A 14363-nucleotide genomic window follows, 5' to 3' on the forward strand; every position below is an offset into this window, starting at 1 on the left:
GATTCACTCCAATCACCCCCGCTTTGTTTATACAACGATTTAATCTCCAGAAAAACAAAGTGTTTTCAGTGGGTGGTGCATGCTTAAGCACATATTTCTTTTGTAAATATTTCAATGAAAAGACATGTTCGTACCAACAGACACCTACTGAAAACCACTTGTCCACAGACGACACATAAATACCCATAACTATTGGTTGTTAAATGTAATTGGTGATCTCAGTGAAATGGTAGTTTCATTGCACTTTTACAGAATGTCACTGTTTTTTTGACAACAGACAAATGCATGATGACGATTACATGACCTCATAAGGAGATGTAATGACCTAATATAGTATAACAATACATGGACATGTATAGTAAAGAACGTACTTCAGTAAAATATATATACATTTTTTTTACATCTTATCTAAGCAATTAATTTCTAGTTGTAAATAATAATAATAATAATAATATATGTTTTTAGATAGAGGAGAAAGCTTCTTCACATGACACATATTTACAGATCAAACCTTTTTTATATATGTTTTACCTATTCATTTAAAATGTGAGGACATGCTGTGATTTAATGTAATGTTGTCTATCGCTTAGTAAATAACTAAAAAACGCTATAACTAAATAAAGATCACGGATATATTCAATAATAGATATCATTTTATTATTTATATTTGTGCGATCTTTGTGGACAACTGACTATAAAATAAAAGAAAAAAAAAAAGAAAGAAAGAAACGAGCAGGACCGCCACTTTTCAAACTAGCCAATCAAATTGAGGCTACGACAGCTGCACTGCAGCGCTTATTAAGGGTTGCTCGCACCGCGTTTGTTATTCACTCGCATCAACATGCCTGAACCAAAACCCGCACCCAAGAAGGGCTCCAAGAAAGCCGTCACCAAGACCGCCGTTAAGGGCGGCAAGAAGAGGAGGAAGTCCAGGAAGGAGAGCTACGCCATCTACGTGTACAAGGTGCTGAAGCAGGTCCACCCCGACACCGGCATCTCCTCCAAGGCCATGGGCATCATGAACTCGTTCGTCAACGACATCTTCGAGCGCATCGCTGGAGAAGCTTCTCGTCTCGCTCATTACAACAAACGCTCCACCATCTCTTCCCGGGAGATCCAGACCGCTGTGCGTCTGCTCCTCCCCGGTGAACTGGCCAAGCACGCCGTGTCTGAAGGTACCAAGGCTGTTACCAAGTACACCAGCTCCAAGTAAACCTCGTTCAAACAACCCAACGGCTCTTTTCAGAGCCACCACTACCTCTGTTGAGCTTGTCATGCTATTATTCATTTGTATGAATCTTGATATTTACAAAGACTATTAATCTGTCTAAATATCAGTACATTTTATTTTGTTATATTGACAGAAGAACAAATAACGTGACACACAAATATTCGTTAAATGCATAAATTATTAAAAGTGCTATAAACAAAGACTGTTCTCTCTTTTCAATATTTACTTAATCAACTGAAAACTATATAACACTATATGAAGGGCATTAGTGGGAGTTTTGAACAAGGACAATTTTAATTTATTACATTCGCAATATCACAACTATTTAAGACTATTAACCTTTAATCAATAAATAAAAAAAACATACTATTATAGAATCTTAAAATTGTATAATTATTTAAAGTAATATCCATTTAATACATGTGAAAAACGTCGTTTCTACATATTCAATTTTAGTTGGTATATCACAATTCTTTAAGACTCTTTTTCAACTTGCTTATGCACTGTAACGCGTGTTTATTTTTATCTACACGTTTTATAATTCAATTTAATAACATTTTTATTTATCTTACATCTGTTATACTGTTGTCTTTTTCACCGTTTTCAAATCTTTGTGTATGGTGTCCTTGTGCGTTCTGAACGGCGCCTTAGTAATTGTTATATCATATTTTCAATTGTGGAAAAATAAAAACGAACAACACTGGTCTAGAAAGGCGCTATATAAATAGAGATTATTATTATTCCACACGAGGAAGACATACTTTGAAAAATAACAGGGCGGTTGCTCATATTGGCTCCACCTCCGAATGAACATGGCTTCAATCGCGTCCGCGTACACTACATATAGACTGAGGACACTGTCGAGAGAACATCAGTTTCGTCATAATCTTGACTAACTAGAGCTAAAAAATGTCTGGACGAGGAAAGGGAGGAAAAGGACTCGGTAAAGGAGGCGCCAAGCGTCATCGCAAGGTTCTCCGCGATAACATCCAGGGAATCACCAAACCCGCCATCCGCCGTCTGGCTCGCCGTGGTGGAGTGAAGCGTATCTCCGGCTTGATCTACGAGGAGACCCGCGGAGTTCTCAAGGTGTTCCTGGAGAACGTCATCCGTGACGCTGTCACCTACACCGAGCACGCTAAGAGGAAGACCGTGACCGCCATGGATGTGGTCTACGCTCTGAAGAGACAGGGACGCACTCTGTACGGATTCGGAGGTTAAACGGTCTCTTTCACAACAACAACAAACGGCTCTTTTCAGAGCCACTCACATCTGTATAAAGAGCTGACTCATCCTTAGACTGGTTGATGCACACGGACTAACCTACTCAACTTTAGTTAAACATTTATTAACTGGTCACGGTTATGTTCATGTGGATCATGAGTTAACATGCGGTTGTAGCCCAGCTGTCTTTACTAATGAAATGCTTTGTAACCGTTATATATCAAACTCTGTTGCTAGCATATGTTGCAGTAGTAAAGGGACAAGTGTGTGTGCACCTGCTCATAATTAATTTGAAATTTACGTTAATTTGTATGATAACTTCTTTTCAGCACTTTCTATACTGTTTTGAAGAGCGAGTTAAACATACATTTATTATATTAGAGAAATGTACACCACGCTGCTGCACGCTTTACTAGGCTGTCCTGCACAAACTATTTGATTTACACTATCAACCCTGAATACATTCATTGTAACTACTGATTTATTACGAAACACGTACTATTAACAAATCATGTGTATGTCGACACGATGACTATTAATAAAGAATCAAATGGTGATATTATTCATTCAAGACACATTTTGGCGCACTTTTTGAAATCTGGTTCCTCCGTTGAGCAACGGACGTTCCCTGTAGGAGGAGTTAAACTAGAGAGTTGACCAATCAGGAGCCGAGATGTGAAGACGCGTCAGAATGACGAACAACACCAAACTGTTTAAATAAGGAGCCGCAGGTTCTTCTGCATTAGTTTCTGACTCAGTCAAACTTCTCTCGCCATGGCAAGAACCAAGCAAACCGCTCGTAAGTCCACCGGAGGAAAAGCTCCCAGGAAGCAGCTGGCTACCAAGGCCGCTCGTAAGAGCGCACCGGCGACCGGCGGCGTCAAGAAGCCTCATCGCTACAGACCTGGTACCGTGGCTCTCCGTGAGATCCGTCGCTACCAGAAGTCCACCGAGCTGCTGATCCGCAAGCTCCCCTTCCAGCGTCTGGTCCGTGAGATCGCTCAGGACTTCAAGACCGACCTGCGCTTCCAGAGCTCCGCCGTCATGGCTCTGCAGGAGTCCAGCGAGGCTTACCTGGTGGGTCTGTTCGAGGACACCAACCTGTGCGCCATCCACGCCAAGAGAGTCACCATCATGCCCAAAGACATCCAGCTGGCCCGTCGCATCCGTGGAGAGAGAGCTTAAACTCCCTCAACATCTACAAAGGCTCTTTTAAGAGCCACACACATCAGTCTATCGAGTCTCCTGACAAACCATCACCTGCTCAAGTTATTATAGTAAATTAACTACAATTTTCTTTTTTCCCTCCGTCTTCCGTGGGTTGAGTCTGGGGTATTGGAATTAAAATCCATTCAACATTTAGCGTTGGCCATTTGATATACAAATCACTATTAAAGACTCGTTCGTGATTTTAGAGAGGGACAATGTAAAATATCGAAGGAAAAATAAGTAAAAAATAACTACATATGACAACGGGTATTTTATGTAAAAATAATGTTATCCAGAATATTAACTTGTTGCGTTCAAATCTCCATATAGGAGGGATATACAAAGTAGGGGGAATGGAGTGTGACTCAATAGTTATCTGTTTATTACAAAGTAATGTGATATATTTATTACGCACATAACAGTTTGTTATTGTATTTCACACTGTGTGGGAATCTGGCTGAGGGATAAGTTTTGTGTTTGGTGTTTTGCAATAATATAACTAAAGTGAGAGCAATCAGTCTCAGAAAAAGGCAGCCATGGTTTCGCGTGTTTTGTCTCCAGAGAAGCTCCAAGTAAGGACTATTTCCTGGTTCATCTCACTGAAGTTGCTGTGGCGCAAGAAGCAACACTCGATAATATTCAATAGATACTAGAATAACATGGTGGGTTCCATCGATTTTCTGAGTCACAATGCTATTTATTTTTCAACAAAAATTATTGCAGGCACTTTTTGTATTTTAATATACAACAATGATTCAGTTTACTGGTGTTTGAAATACTCGCAAATGGGCGCAAAATATACGAATCAACTAAATAAATAAATAAATAATCTAGAAAAAAATACCTTAAAAAATAAATCATGTGATCATTTAAATTATACCATTAACAGTTTGTTTAAAAGTGTTTGACTAATTCGGCCAGAATGTTTATACGTCAGTTACCTTGTGTGTGTTTCCCTCGTTTTCAACGTTAATTTATTCAAAACCCGTTCTCGATAAAGGAACTGTTCACATTGGAAGTCCATTAGAAACATGTTTGTTAATATAAAATGTGATTTCGGGCAGGTAGACTTAATATATTTGTCATTTTATAAGAGAAAAACGGTAAAATATTTCTGAGAAGTAGCTCTGACGACTACGAAGTGAGTTTCAGAGACTTTAACAGCTAAATTGCGACACAAATGATAGAATCAATGACTTGAGAGTGAAGACACAAGTGTGAAGATGAACTTGTGATTAAAACCGTTCATGGTGTTTGTTACATGTCGTTGTTATTATCGTTGAAAGAAGGAGAGAAAACACAAGTGGTTTGACATTTTCTCTTCCTAGCAGAGCAGCAGTCGCTTCACTCTCTACGGTTCTCATGGTGCGTTCAAGTACGGCTCCGTCAGCAATAACGGCCAGACTAGTCAGTCAAGTGAAAATCGTCAACATGGCAGAAGAAGAAGCACCAACTCAAGTCGCCCCGGCGAAAGTGGCCAAGAAGAAGAAGACCAGCAAGACGGTCAAGGCTGGACCCAGCCTCCGGGATCTCATCAAAAACGCCGTGTCTGCCTCCAAAGAGCGCAGCGGTGTTTCTCTCGCAGGCATCAAGAAGGATCTGAAAGCCGCCGGATACGATGCTGATAAGAACAAGAGCCGAGTCAGGACCGCCATCATTCGAATGGTCGCAGATGGAGTTCTGACCCAGGTTAAAGGATCCGGAGCGTCTGGGTCCTTCAAGATAACCAAGAAAGAAGCTCCCAAAGCAAAGAAAGCTGCGCCTAAAGCCAAAAGTGCCGCAATCAAGAAACCTGCAGCAGCCAAGAAGACCAAGACTGCAGCGAAGGCAGCTGTCGCCAAAAAGTCTCCTAAGAAGGTGACAAAGAAGCCCGCTGCTAAGAAAGCTGCACCCAAGAGCCCCAGGAAGGCTGCGAAGACGACTGCAGCCAAGAGCCCCAGGAAGGCGGCGAAGAAGCCCGCAGCAAAGAAATCACCAGCCAAGAAAGTTGTTAAACCTAAAGCTAAGAAAGCTACACCTAAGAAGAAGTAAACTCGTGTTTTCTTTTTCCACCAAAGGCTCTTTTCAGAGCCAACCACCTCCTCTACTGAGTTTCCTGGTTTGAACGTGTTCATGCACATGTTAGGGTGCACTATAGAAATAGATAGAGATAAAATATATATTTCTTACTAGTTGTGTAATATTGCAAAAAGTGATCTAACGCCCCTTTAAAGGCACTTATATCGTTGTTTGGTTTTTAACAGATGGATAAATATACAGTTTTACTGCCAGTCATGTTAGAACAACATACTTATTTTGCCACCTGACACATACTAGTAGGTACACTTAACCCTTGCACACAACCATTTATTAAACCTATTATCGACCTGTAATCAATGAATAAAAAAAACATTTATTTATAGAATCTGAAAATTGTATAATAATTTAAAATAATATCCATTTAATACATGTGAAAAACGTCGTTTCTACATATTCAATTTTAGTTGGTGAGTTAGCTCCGCCTACAACAGCAAAACATCACCTTTCATTGGAGGAAACCTTTAAGAGTATTCTGGTCAAATCATCGACTCTCCCGCTCTTTTCTTCGAGCTCAACCACCTTCACTCGCATATATAAAGAGGTTCACTCGCAGTTTCAATCATATCTCGAGTTTCCTCCAGATAACTATCAACCATGAGTGGACGAGGCAAAACCGGCGGAAAGGCTCGCGCTAAGGCCAAGTCCCGCTCTTCTCGTGCTGGACTCCAGTTCCCCGTGGGTCGTGTCCACAGGCTGCTCAGAAAGGGCAACTATGCCCAGAGAGTCGGCGCCGGAGCTCCCGTCTACCTGGCGGCAGTGCTGGAGTATCTGACCGCTGAGATCCTGGAGTTGGCTGGAAACGCCGCCCGCGACAACAAGAAGACCAGAATCATCCCGCGTCACCTGCAGCTGGCTGTCCGCAACGACGAGGAGCTGAACAAGCTGCTCGGAGGAGTGACCATCGCCCAGGGTGGAGTGTTGCCCAACATCCAGGCTGTTCTTCTGCCCAAGAAGACCGAGAAGGCTTCCAAGAAATAAGATACTTGAACATCCTTTGACTCAACGGCTCTTTTCAGAGCCACTCACTACTAAATAGAGAGACCAGTTCAACGAGAATATATTGTTTTCAAATTAACGTCAAATGCTAGTTATCACACATGCAATGTACGCTCAAAATCATTGTTGAACTATTAATAATTATACAAATTCCTGCATCCTGCACACTTACAACTGACTGCTGGATCAAATTGATCTGATGAGAAGGCTTCATATGTCAACTATATACAGAACAAACATGTTTTCTTTTCATGTAAACGAAAAGTCATGTCTAGTCTTATAATGCTAAAAGTGTTTCTGGAGGCTGTGATGTATATATTAAATTTAATTTGGTGTATGAGACACTAGACTGCGTGTCGTTGGTTTCCTAGATTTCCATGATCTCGTATAATCATTGATCTATTATTACTTATTAGTATTTTTCTGGTAACTACTACATCTTAATTATTACATCACATGTCAAAAGAGTATCTTTGCTAACTATAGTGTTTGTGATTCCAAATCTTAACCTTGATGTTATTGTTTCTTAATTGTTTTCTTTTGTTTTTTATCCTGAATAGCCATCTACCTTTTCTTCTATCCAAACGTTTTTGCCAATTTTCTTCAATTATTTCCGCAAGTTTTGTTTTTATTCCATATTAAGTAAGGATTTATTAAATGGGCAAGTAGTACAAATAGGGGGAGAAAGTTTCATAATCATATGTCACCTATTAACAGAACAAGGTAAACATATTTGGTATGTTTTGCTTATTGATTGTTAAAGTTATAAATGCAAATATTTCGTGTTTTGTGTAGTTTATTTTTTTTAGTGCATTATTTAAAAAGCGTTTCAAGTGAATTACTTGTTGATTATGTGAAGCCGTGTTATGTTTTGCATCTCGATTAATATTTAAAACAAAGTGATTTAACTGAAAACGCTCCAACTAAAAAAAGATCATGGTTATATGAAATAAAAAATCCTCTAAGCTGTCAAAAATGCAATCATGCTTTTAAAGCATCAGAAACATGTATTTAACTTATGAAAGCATCATTGTTACATATGAGCAACTTCTGTGAAGGTGGATCTTCTTTTATTATTTATATTTGTGCGACTTTGTGGACCATTGACAGTAAAAAAACCAACCCCCAACCGCCATTTTTCAAACTAGCCAATCAAAACAAAGCTACGACAGCTGCACTGCAGCATATAAAATGGTTGCTCGGCCCATGTCAAACATTAGATCCCGTCTCGCATCAACATGCCTGAACCAAAACCCGCACCTAAGAAGGGCTCCAAGAAAGCCGTCACCAAGACCGCCGTTAAGGGCGGCAAGAAGAGGAGGAAGTCCAGGAAGGAGAGCTACGCCATCTACGTGTACAAGGTGCTGAAGCAGGTCCACCCCGACACCGGCATCTCCTCCAAGGCCATGGGCATCATGAACTCGTTCGTCAACGACATCTTCGAGCGCATCGCCGGTGAAGCTTCTCGTCTCGCTCACTACAACAAACGCTCCACCATCTCTTCCCGGGAGATCCAGACCGCTGTGCGTCTGCTCCTCCCCGGTGAACTGGCCAAGCACGCCGTGTCTGAAGGCACCAAGGCTGTTACCAAGTACACCAGCTCCAAGTAAACCTCTTTCAAACAACCCAACGGCTCTTTTCAGAGCCACCACTACCTCTAACGAGCCTCACCGCAACGCAATAATTTTAATCACAATGGTTGTAGAATATCCACTAAATTCCTGTAAGTGGAAACAAATGTGTGTAAGACATCAACAATCTAACATCTACAAGTATTCACCTTTAAAGTAACTCCTATCTTTTGTTAGAATTCACCTCCCAAGCATGTTTTATCAATTCAATCTACTCTAATAATTGACCAACCATTTAATTAATTTTGCGCTTTGTAACTCGCAAAGTGCAAATATATTTGGGGAAAAAAAAAGACATTAGGTGTTAAATGCAGATGTTCATGATTGAGAATAATTTAAATGGATTCCACATTATTTTCACAACATTTTTATTTAAATATTAAACTGATGATAAAGCACGCAAGAGTAAGTGACGTCCATTTTAGGATCACAAAGTTCATTTTCTTGTCATAGACATATTATCCAAAATTATTACGAATGTGAATTAAAAGAATTCATTTTTATAAATAAATGTGAGCCTGAATTTGATATAAAGTAAAACCATCTTTAAAACGGTTCCAGCTGATGCCTGAAGCAAGTGACGTCACCACATTTTTTTTTTTAAGGGCACTGCCCCTGTCTTCGAAAACGTCCGCCTAGTTGATATAAATGATGCGACTTCACTCTCGCTGAACACTCACAGTTTGAACACTCGAACTACTACAATGTCTGGTCGAGGAAAAGGCGGCAAAGGACTCGGAAAAGGAGGCGCCAAGCGTCATCGCAAGGTTCTCCGCGATAACATCCAGGGAATCACCAAACCCGCCATCCGCCGTCTGGCTCGCCGTGGTGGAGTGAAGCGTATCTCCGGCTTGATCTACGAGGAGACCCGCGGAGTTCTCAAGGTGTTCCTGGAGAACGTCATCCGTGACGCTGTCACCTACACCGAGCACGCTAAGAGGAAGACCGTGACCGCCATGGATGTGGTCTACGCTCTGAAGAGACAGGGACGCACTCTGTACGGATTCGGAGGTTAAATATCATCAACAAAAACTGACCCAAAGGTTCTTTTAAGAGCCACACACTTCCTTTACTAAGCTTTATTCTTGTTCGCAAATTTGTTATATTTGACCATAAGTAAAAGTAGGGATCATGCAATATAACTGTCTTGATGAAACCCTTATACATTGTATTTGCAAAGCATGTTTTCAATTTAGAAAGATGCATGTAAAATGATTTTGATATTTGCAATAATGGTATACATGCTTTTACATTTATGCCTCCACATTCCATCATCACAATGTCATTGCATTAAGTTTTTACGATGACCAACTTGTTTCATACGTGACATTTGTCAAAAAAAAGTACAAAGCATACATTTTAGAACCTGCAGTAGGTGGATTAAAATGAATGACTAAGCAGAATTTTCTGTTGCAACAATAGAACACGAACACCATGACTCCACAAAATGCAACTATAAAGTCAAATGTTTAAATCTATTGAAAGGGTTAGGGCGAAAAACGAGCCAAGACAGAGCTACAAACATCAACTTTTGTTAAGTCCAACTGATGCAGCTCTGCATTGGCAAGCACCTGGCATTTGTCCTGCCTACAACCTTCTCACAACCAAGGTCAGCCCTGAAGGTAACAAGAAATATCCAACATCTTGAATCAAACTTTCATTTCTTGTCAGAATCTTAATTTATTTTATTTTAACAATTATGTTGGTTTAAGATCACATTTGAATAGAAAAGCTTTATTCATCCCCAGAGGGGAAACACACTTTCACAACAGCGCAGTTGAAAAAAATAAAGTGCAAGGAAAAAATAAATAATAAAAGAGATAATACAAAATAAAACAATCATAAGAATATACAAATTATTTACAAAATTAGAAATTTGACACTATTAACAAAATAAAATAGAATAAAAATAAAATAAAATAGAAATAAAAAACGGAAAAAAAATAAAATAAAAAGCAGAAGAAAAACACACTACGGATTAGCATCAGGATATTTAAAGTAGAGAGTTAAATATCCTGACACCAGTTGGGATGAAGGACCTTCTATAACGCTCCGTCCTACACTGGGGGTGCCTGAGCCTGCCACTGAAGGAGCTGGCCAGCTCCTCCACGGTCAGGTGCAGTGGGTGAAGAGCGTTGTCCCTGATGGAGGATAGTCTGGAGAGTGTCCTCCTCTCTCCCACCTCCTCCACCGAGTCCAGCGAGCGGCCCAGGACAGAGCCGGCCTTCGTGACCAGCCTGTTCAATCTCTTCCTGTCCCGGTTTGTGCTGCCTGCTCCCCAGCAGACCACAGCGTAGTGGATAGCAGAGGCTACCACAGAGTCATAAAAGGTCCTTAAAAGTGGTCTGCACACTCCGAAGGACCTCAGTCTCCCCAGGAGGTGGAGGCGACTTCGGCCCTTCTTATACACGGCGTTGATGTGTGTGGACCAGTTCAGTTTATTGTTGAGGTGAACACCCAGGTATTTGAAGCTGTCCACTAGCTCAATGTCCGAGCCCTGGATACTCACCGGTTGATGTGGTGGAGACTTTTTCCTGAAGTCAATCACCATCTCCCTTGTCTTACCGGTGTTTAAGCAAAGGTAGTTGCTCTCACACCAGTCAACAAAGTCCTTGATGACTGACCTGTACTCCAGCTCGCCCCCCCAGACACGCAGCCCACAATGGCCGAGTCGTCGGAAAACTTCTGGAGGTGACAGCTGCTGGAGTCATAGGTAAAGTCCGCCGTGTAGAGGGAAAAAAGGAAAGGTGACAGCACTGTCCCTTGAGGCACCCCGGTGCTGCAGATGGTCACCTCAGACCTGCAGTCCTGCAGCCTCACATACTGCGGCCTGTTGGTGAGGTAGTCCATCGTCCATGCTGCCAGCTGTGTCCCAACTCCTGCGTCCTCCATCTTCTTCCTTAGCAGCGCCGGCTGGATGGTGTTGAAAGCACTTGAGAAGTCAAAAAACATGACTCTCACAGTGCTACCGGCGGCTTCCAGATGAGTAAGTGCCCGGTGCTGCAGGTAGATGACGGCGTCGTCCACCCCCATCTTTGGCCTGTAGGCGAACTGCAGCGGATCCAACGCAGAGCTCACCGTCGTGCGTAGCTCGCGGAGTACCAGCCTCTCCAAGGTCTTCATCAGATGGGAGGTCAGGGCGACTGGTCTGAAGTGGCTCGGCTCCTTCGCGTGTACCGCCTTGGGAACCGGAACCACACAGGAGGTCTTCCACTGGACCTTCTCCAGTTTGAGGCTCAGGTTGAAGATGTGTGTGACCAACTCACAAAGTTGATCAGCACAGTCCCTGAGCAGTCTGGGGCTGAGTCCATCTGGTCCAGCAGCTTGTAAGGAAATGACAACTTTACTGTAATCAATCACCTAGATTTAACACACATTTCAAATAGTCACTTGATTAACTGATAATCTTACATATTTAATTCATATTAAATAATCCTATTCTTGCATTGCATTCACTTAAACTAAACTCAGGTTCACAACTCAAAGGCCGAGGTCACAAAGCCTTGCACACACAGAAAGATTAAACAATCCCAGATTCCAGGACGTCTGGACACCTGTTTGAGAATTCACTCTGAAGGACACAAGTCGCTGGGAACAGATTCTTGAAAACAACAACTTTTGGTAAATTTCCACTACGATCACGTGCGACCGGCCATCTTAGAATCAAATGTTTACACTTACTGACCAATCCTACATTCACATTTGACTAGAGGCGTTAACCTGAATATTCTACTATAAAGATCCACCATTTTGTCTGATCTTTGCGTTCTGGCATTCGAAGACGTCTGCGATAGATCTCTCTGCTTGCTAGCGCCCGTGTTCACGTAAGTTTGTCTCTGACTTTTGCATAATTCACTAAACGAGCATTTTTCTTAAACTCATCCATGTGTCTGTCCTTCATTCCATCACCACGTACGAGGCTGGGGAGGGGTCGGTTCATGGAAACACAAAAACCCCTAACAAGCTTTCCTGATCTTCAGTCGCCTTAATTCTCTCCTCACCTGTTCAGATGTAACAGAGAGAGGTGGCTGTGGGGGGTTGGGCAGCTGAGGCAGTAGGGCGTGTTGGGGGGGAGAAAGGTGGCTTGGAGGTGAGAACAGTTGGGGGGAGGGGGCTGAAGCAGGGGAAAAACAGCTTTGTGAAGAATGAGGGGGAGAGGTGGAGGGGGGAGGGGGGCCCTGATCAAACCGGTTGAAATACTGGTTCAGTTCAGTGGCCCATCTTTGGTCTCCCCCTGCTGTGGCTCTGGCTCCACTCTGGCCATGACCTGAGATGTTCTTCAGGCCTTTCCACATCCCTTGTGTTGCCCTGCGCCAGTTGCTCCTCCAGTTTCCTCTTGTATTCGTCCTTGGCCATCCTGATCGCCTTCTTGAGTTCACGCTGGACCTCCTTAGGCTCCTCTCTGCTCCCTGAAGCAAACACCCTCTTCTTCTTGTTCAGCAGAACTTGAAGTTGAGGGGTCACCCATGGCTTGGTGTTGGCAAAGCACCGCACCTTGCGGGTCGGCGTGACGTTGCCCTCACAGAACTTTATGTAATCCGTGGAATGGTCATTGAAGGTGTCGATGTCATCACCATGAGAGAACACGCTCCAGTCCAAAAGACTCAAAGCAGTCTCTCAGCCTCTCCTTGGCTTCATCATTCCACATCTTAACAGTTCTTTTCTGTGCAGGCTGTCTCCTCACCATGGGAGTGTATTCAGGTCGCAGACGTATCAGGTTGTGATCAGAGCGGCCGAGGGGGGGTAGGGGGATGGAGGTGTAGGCACCTTTTACATTTGCATATAAAAGTAAGTAAGTAAGTAATTAATATTTATTTATATAGCGCTTTTCGAGACCAGGGTCACAAAGCGCTTTAACAATCAAAACAATACTCAAAACAGTACATACTTCAAAGATCAAGACAACACCGAGAACAACACAGGAGTTCGAGAAATTCAAGGAAAAGCCTGAACAAATAGAAACGTCTTAAGGTGTTTCTTAAAGGAGTCAGTAGACTCCATCAAGCGCAAAGAGAGAGGAAGATTGTTCCAAAGCTTAGGAGCAACAGCCTGAAAAGATTTCTCTCCTCTGGTCCTGAGCCGTGTGCGTGGAACCATAAGTAGATTCTGATCCACAGACCTCAGAGACCGAGCTGGGGTGTAAGGCTGGATCAGATCAGTGATGTAAGGAGGAGCCTGAAAGAAACTGGAAGCCAGTGAAGAGTTTTAAGGATCGGAGAAATGTGAGTTCTCCTACTTGAGCGGGTCAGAATTCTCGCTGCAGAGTTCTGAATCAACTGCAGACGAGACAGCTCCTTCTTGTTAAGACATGAAAACAAACTGTTACAATAGACGAGAAGAAACAAACGCATGGATTACAAGCTCCAGATCATGTTGTGACAACATTTTCCTAAGTTTAGAGATTTTTCTCAGTGGAAGGAAACAGTTTCTGGTCAGTTTTCTGCAGTGTTGAACAAGAGACATGTCTTTATCAAATACAACACCCAGGTTTCTCAGGCTCAGTTTGACAGACTGACCTAAGTCACCCAAGTACTGACTCAACCCTGGAATCTTATCATCAGGAGCAATCACCAGAGTTTCAGTTTTGTCCACATTAAGCTGTAAAGTGTTTTCACTCAGCTATTGTTTGATTTCTAGCAAACAATTGACTAAGCTGTTCAGCCTTTGGGGCTCAGTTGGGTCAAAAGAGCAGTAGAGCTGGATGTCATCAGCAAAAATGTGATAAGAAACATCTGGAAATCTCTGAATGATTTTACCAAGGGGAATCAAGTACAGCAAAAACAATAAAGGACCCAGAACAGAACCTTGAGGGACTCCACACAACAGATCTGCCGATTCAGACCTCATTTGATTGGCAGATACACTAAAACTGCGCCCATAAAAGGTCCAGAGTCTTGTCCTCCCGGGTGTGGCACTTCACGTATTGTGTGAAGGTGGGAAGAATGGAGGAGAGTGAGGCATGGTTGAAATCCCCGTTAATGAGCAGGAGAGAG

The 14363-nt window shown here is 42.4% G+C and overlaps 7 protein-coding genes across 7 annotated transcripts; all 7 read left to right on the top strand.

Annotated features, from left to right (window-relative positions):
- Positions 1 to 639: 639 nt before the first annotated feature.
- LOC148066140 (histone H2B.2-like) lies at positions 640 to 1213 on the top strand. The gene has a single exon (XM_087806937.1). It carries the CDS (start codon positions 842 to 844, stop codon positions 1211 to 1213), a length of 372 nt encoding a protein of 123 aa, XP_087663063.1. The 5' UTR covers positions 640 to 841.
- A 924-nt stretch (positions 1214 to 2137) lies between these two features.
- LOC148066141 (histone H4) lies at positions 2138 to 2484 on the top strand. The gene has a single exon (XM_087806938.1). It carries the CDS (start codon positions 2141 to 2143, stop codon positions 2450 to 2452), a length of 312 nt encoding a protein of 103 aa, XP_087663064.1. The 5' UTR covers positions 2138 to 2140; the 3' UTR covers positions 2453 to 2484.
- A 745-nt stretch (positions 2485 to 3229) lies between these two features.
- LOC148066142 (histone H3) lies at positions 3230 to 3817 on the top strand. Its single transcript, XM_087806936.1, has one exon. The coding sequence runs from the start codon at positions 3230 to 3232 to the stop codon at positions 3638 to 3640; it is 411 nt and encodes a 136-aa protein (XP_087663062.1). The 3' UTR covers positions 3641 to 3817.
- Positions 3818 to 5095: 1278 nt separating this feature from the next.
- LOC148066143 (histone H1-like) lies at positions 5096 to 5790 on the top strand. The gene has a single exon (XM_087808126.1). It carries the CDS (start codon positions 5096 to 5098, stop codon positions 5693 to 5695), a length of 600 nt encoding a protein of 199 aa, XP_087664252.1. The 3' UTR covers positions 5696 to 5790.
- A 547-nt stretch (positions 5791 to 6337) lies between these two features.
- LOC148066144 (histone H2A) lies at positions 6338 to 6721 on the top strand. The gene has a single exon (XM_087808185.1). It carries the CDS (start codon positions 6338 to 6340, stop codon positions 6719 to 6721), a length of 384 nt encoding a protein of 127 aa, XP_087664311.1.
- Positions 6722 to 7977: 1256 nt separating this feature from the next.
- Positions 7978 to 8361, top strand: LOC148066145 (histone H2B.2-like). Its single transcript, XM_087807082.1, has one exon. The coding sequence runs from the start codon at positions 7978 to 7980 to the stop codon at positions 8347 to 8349; it is 372 nt and encodes a 123-aa protein (XP_087663208.1). The 3' UTR covers positions 8350 to 8361.
- A 701-nt stretch (positions 8362 to 9062) lies between these two features.
- On the top strand, positions 9063 to 9404 carry LOC148066146 (histone H4). Its single transcript, XM_087807374.1, has one exon. The coding sequence runs from the start codon at positions 9075 to 9077 to the stop codon at positions 9384 to 9386; it is 312 nt and encodes a 103-aa protein (XP_087663500.1). The 5' UTR covers positions 9063 to 9074; the 3' UTR covers positions 9387 to 9404.
- The last annotated feature ends 4959 nt before the right edge of the window (positions 9405 to 14363 follow it).

This window comes from Callionymus lyra, chromosome 14 (genome assembly GCF_982586985.1).
Source record: "Callionymus lyra chromosome 14, fCalLyr1.hap1.1, whole genome shotgun sequence".
Classification (NCBI taxonomy): domain Eukaryota; kingdom Metazoa; phylum Chordata; class Actinopteri; order Syngnathiformes; family Callionymidae; genus Callionymus; species Callionymus lyra.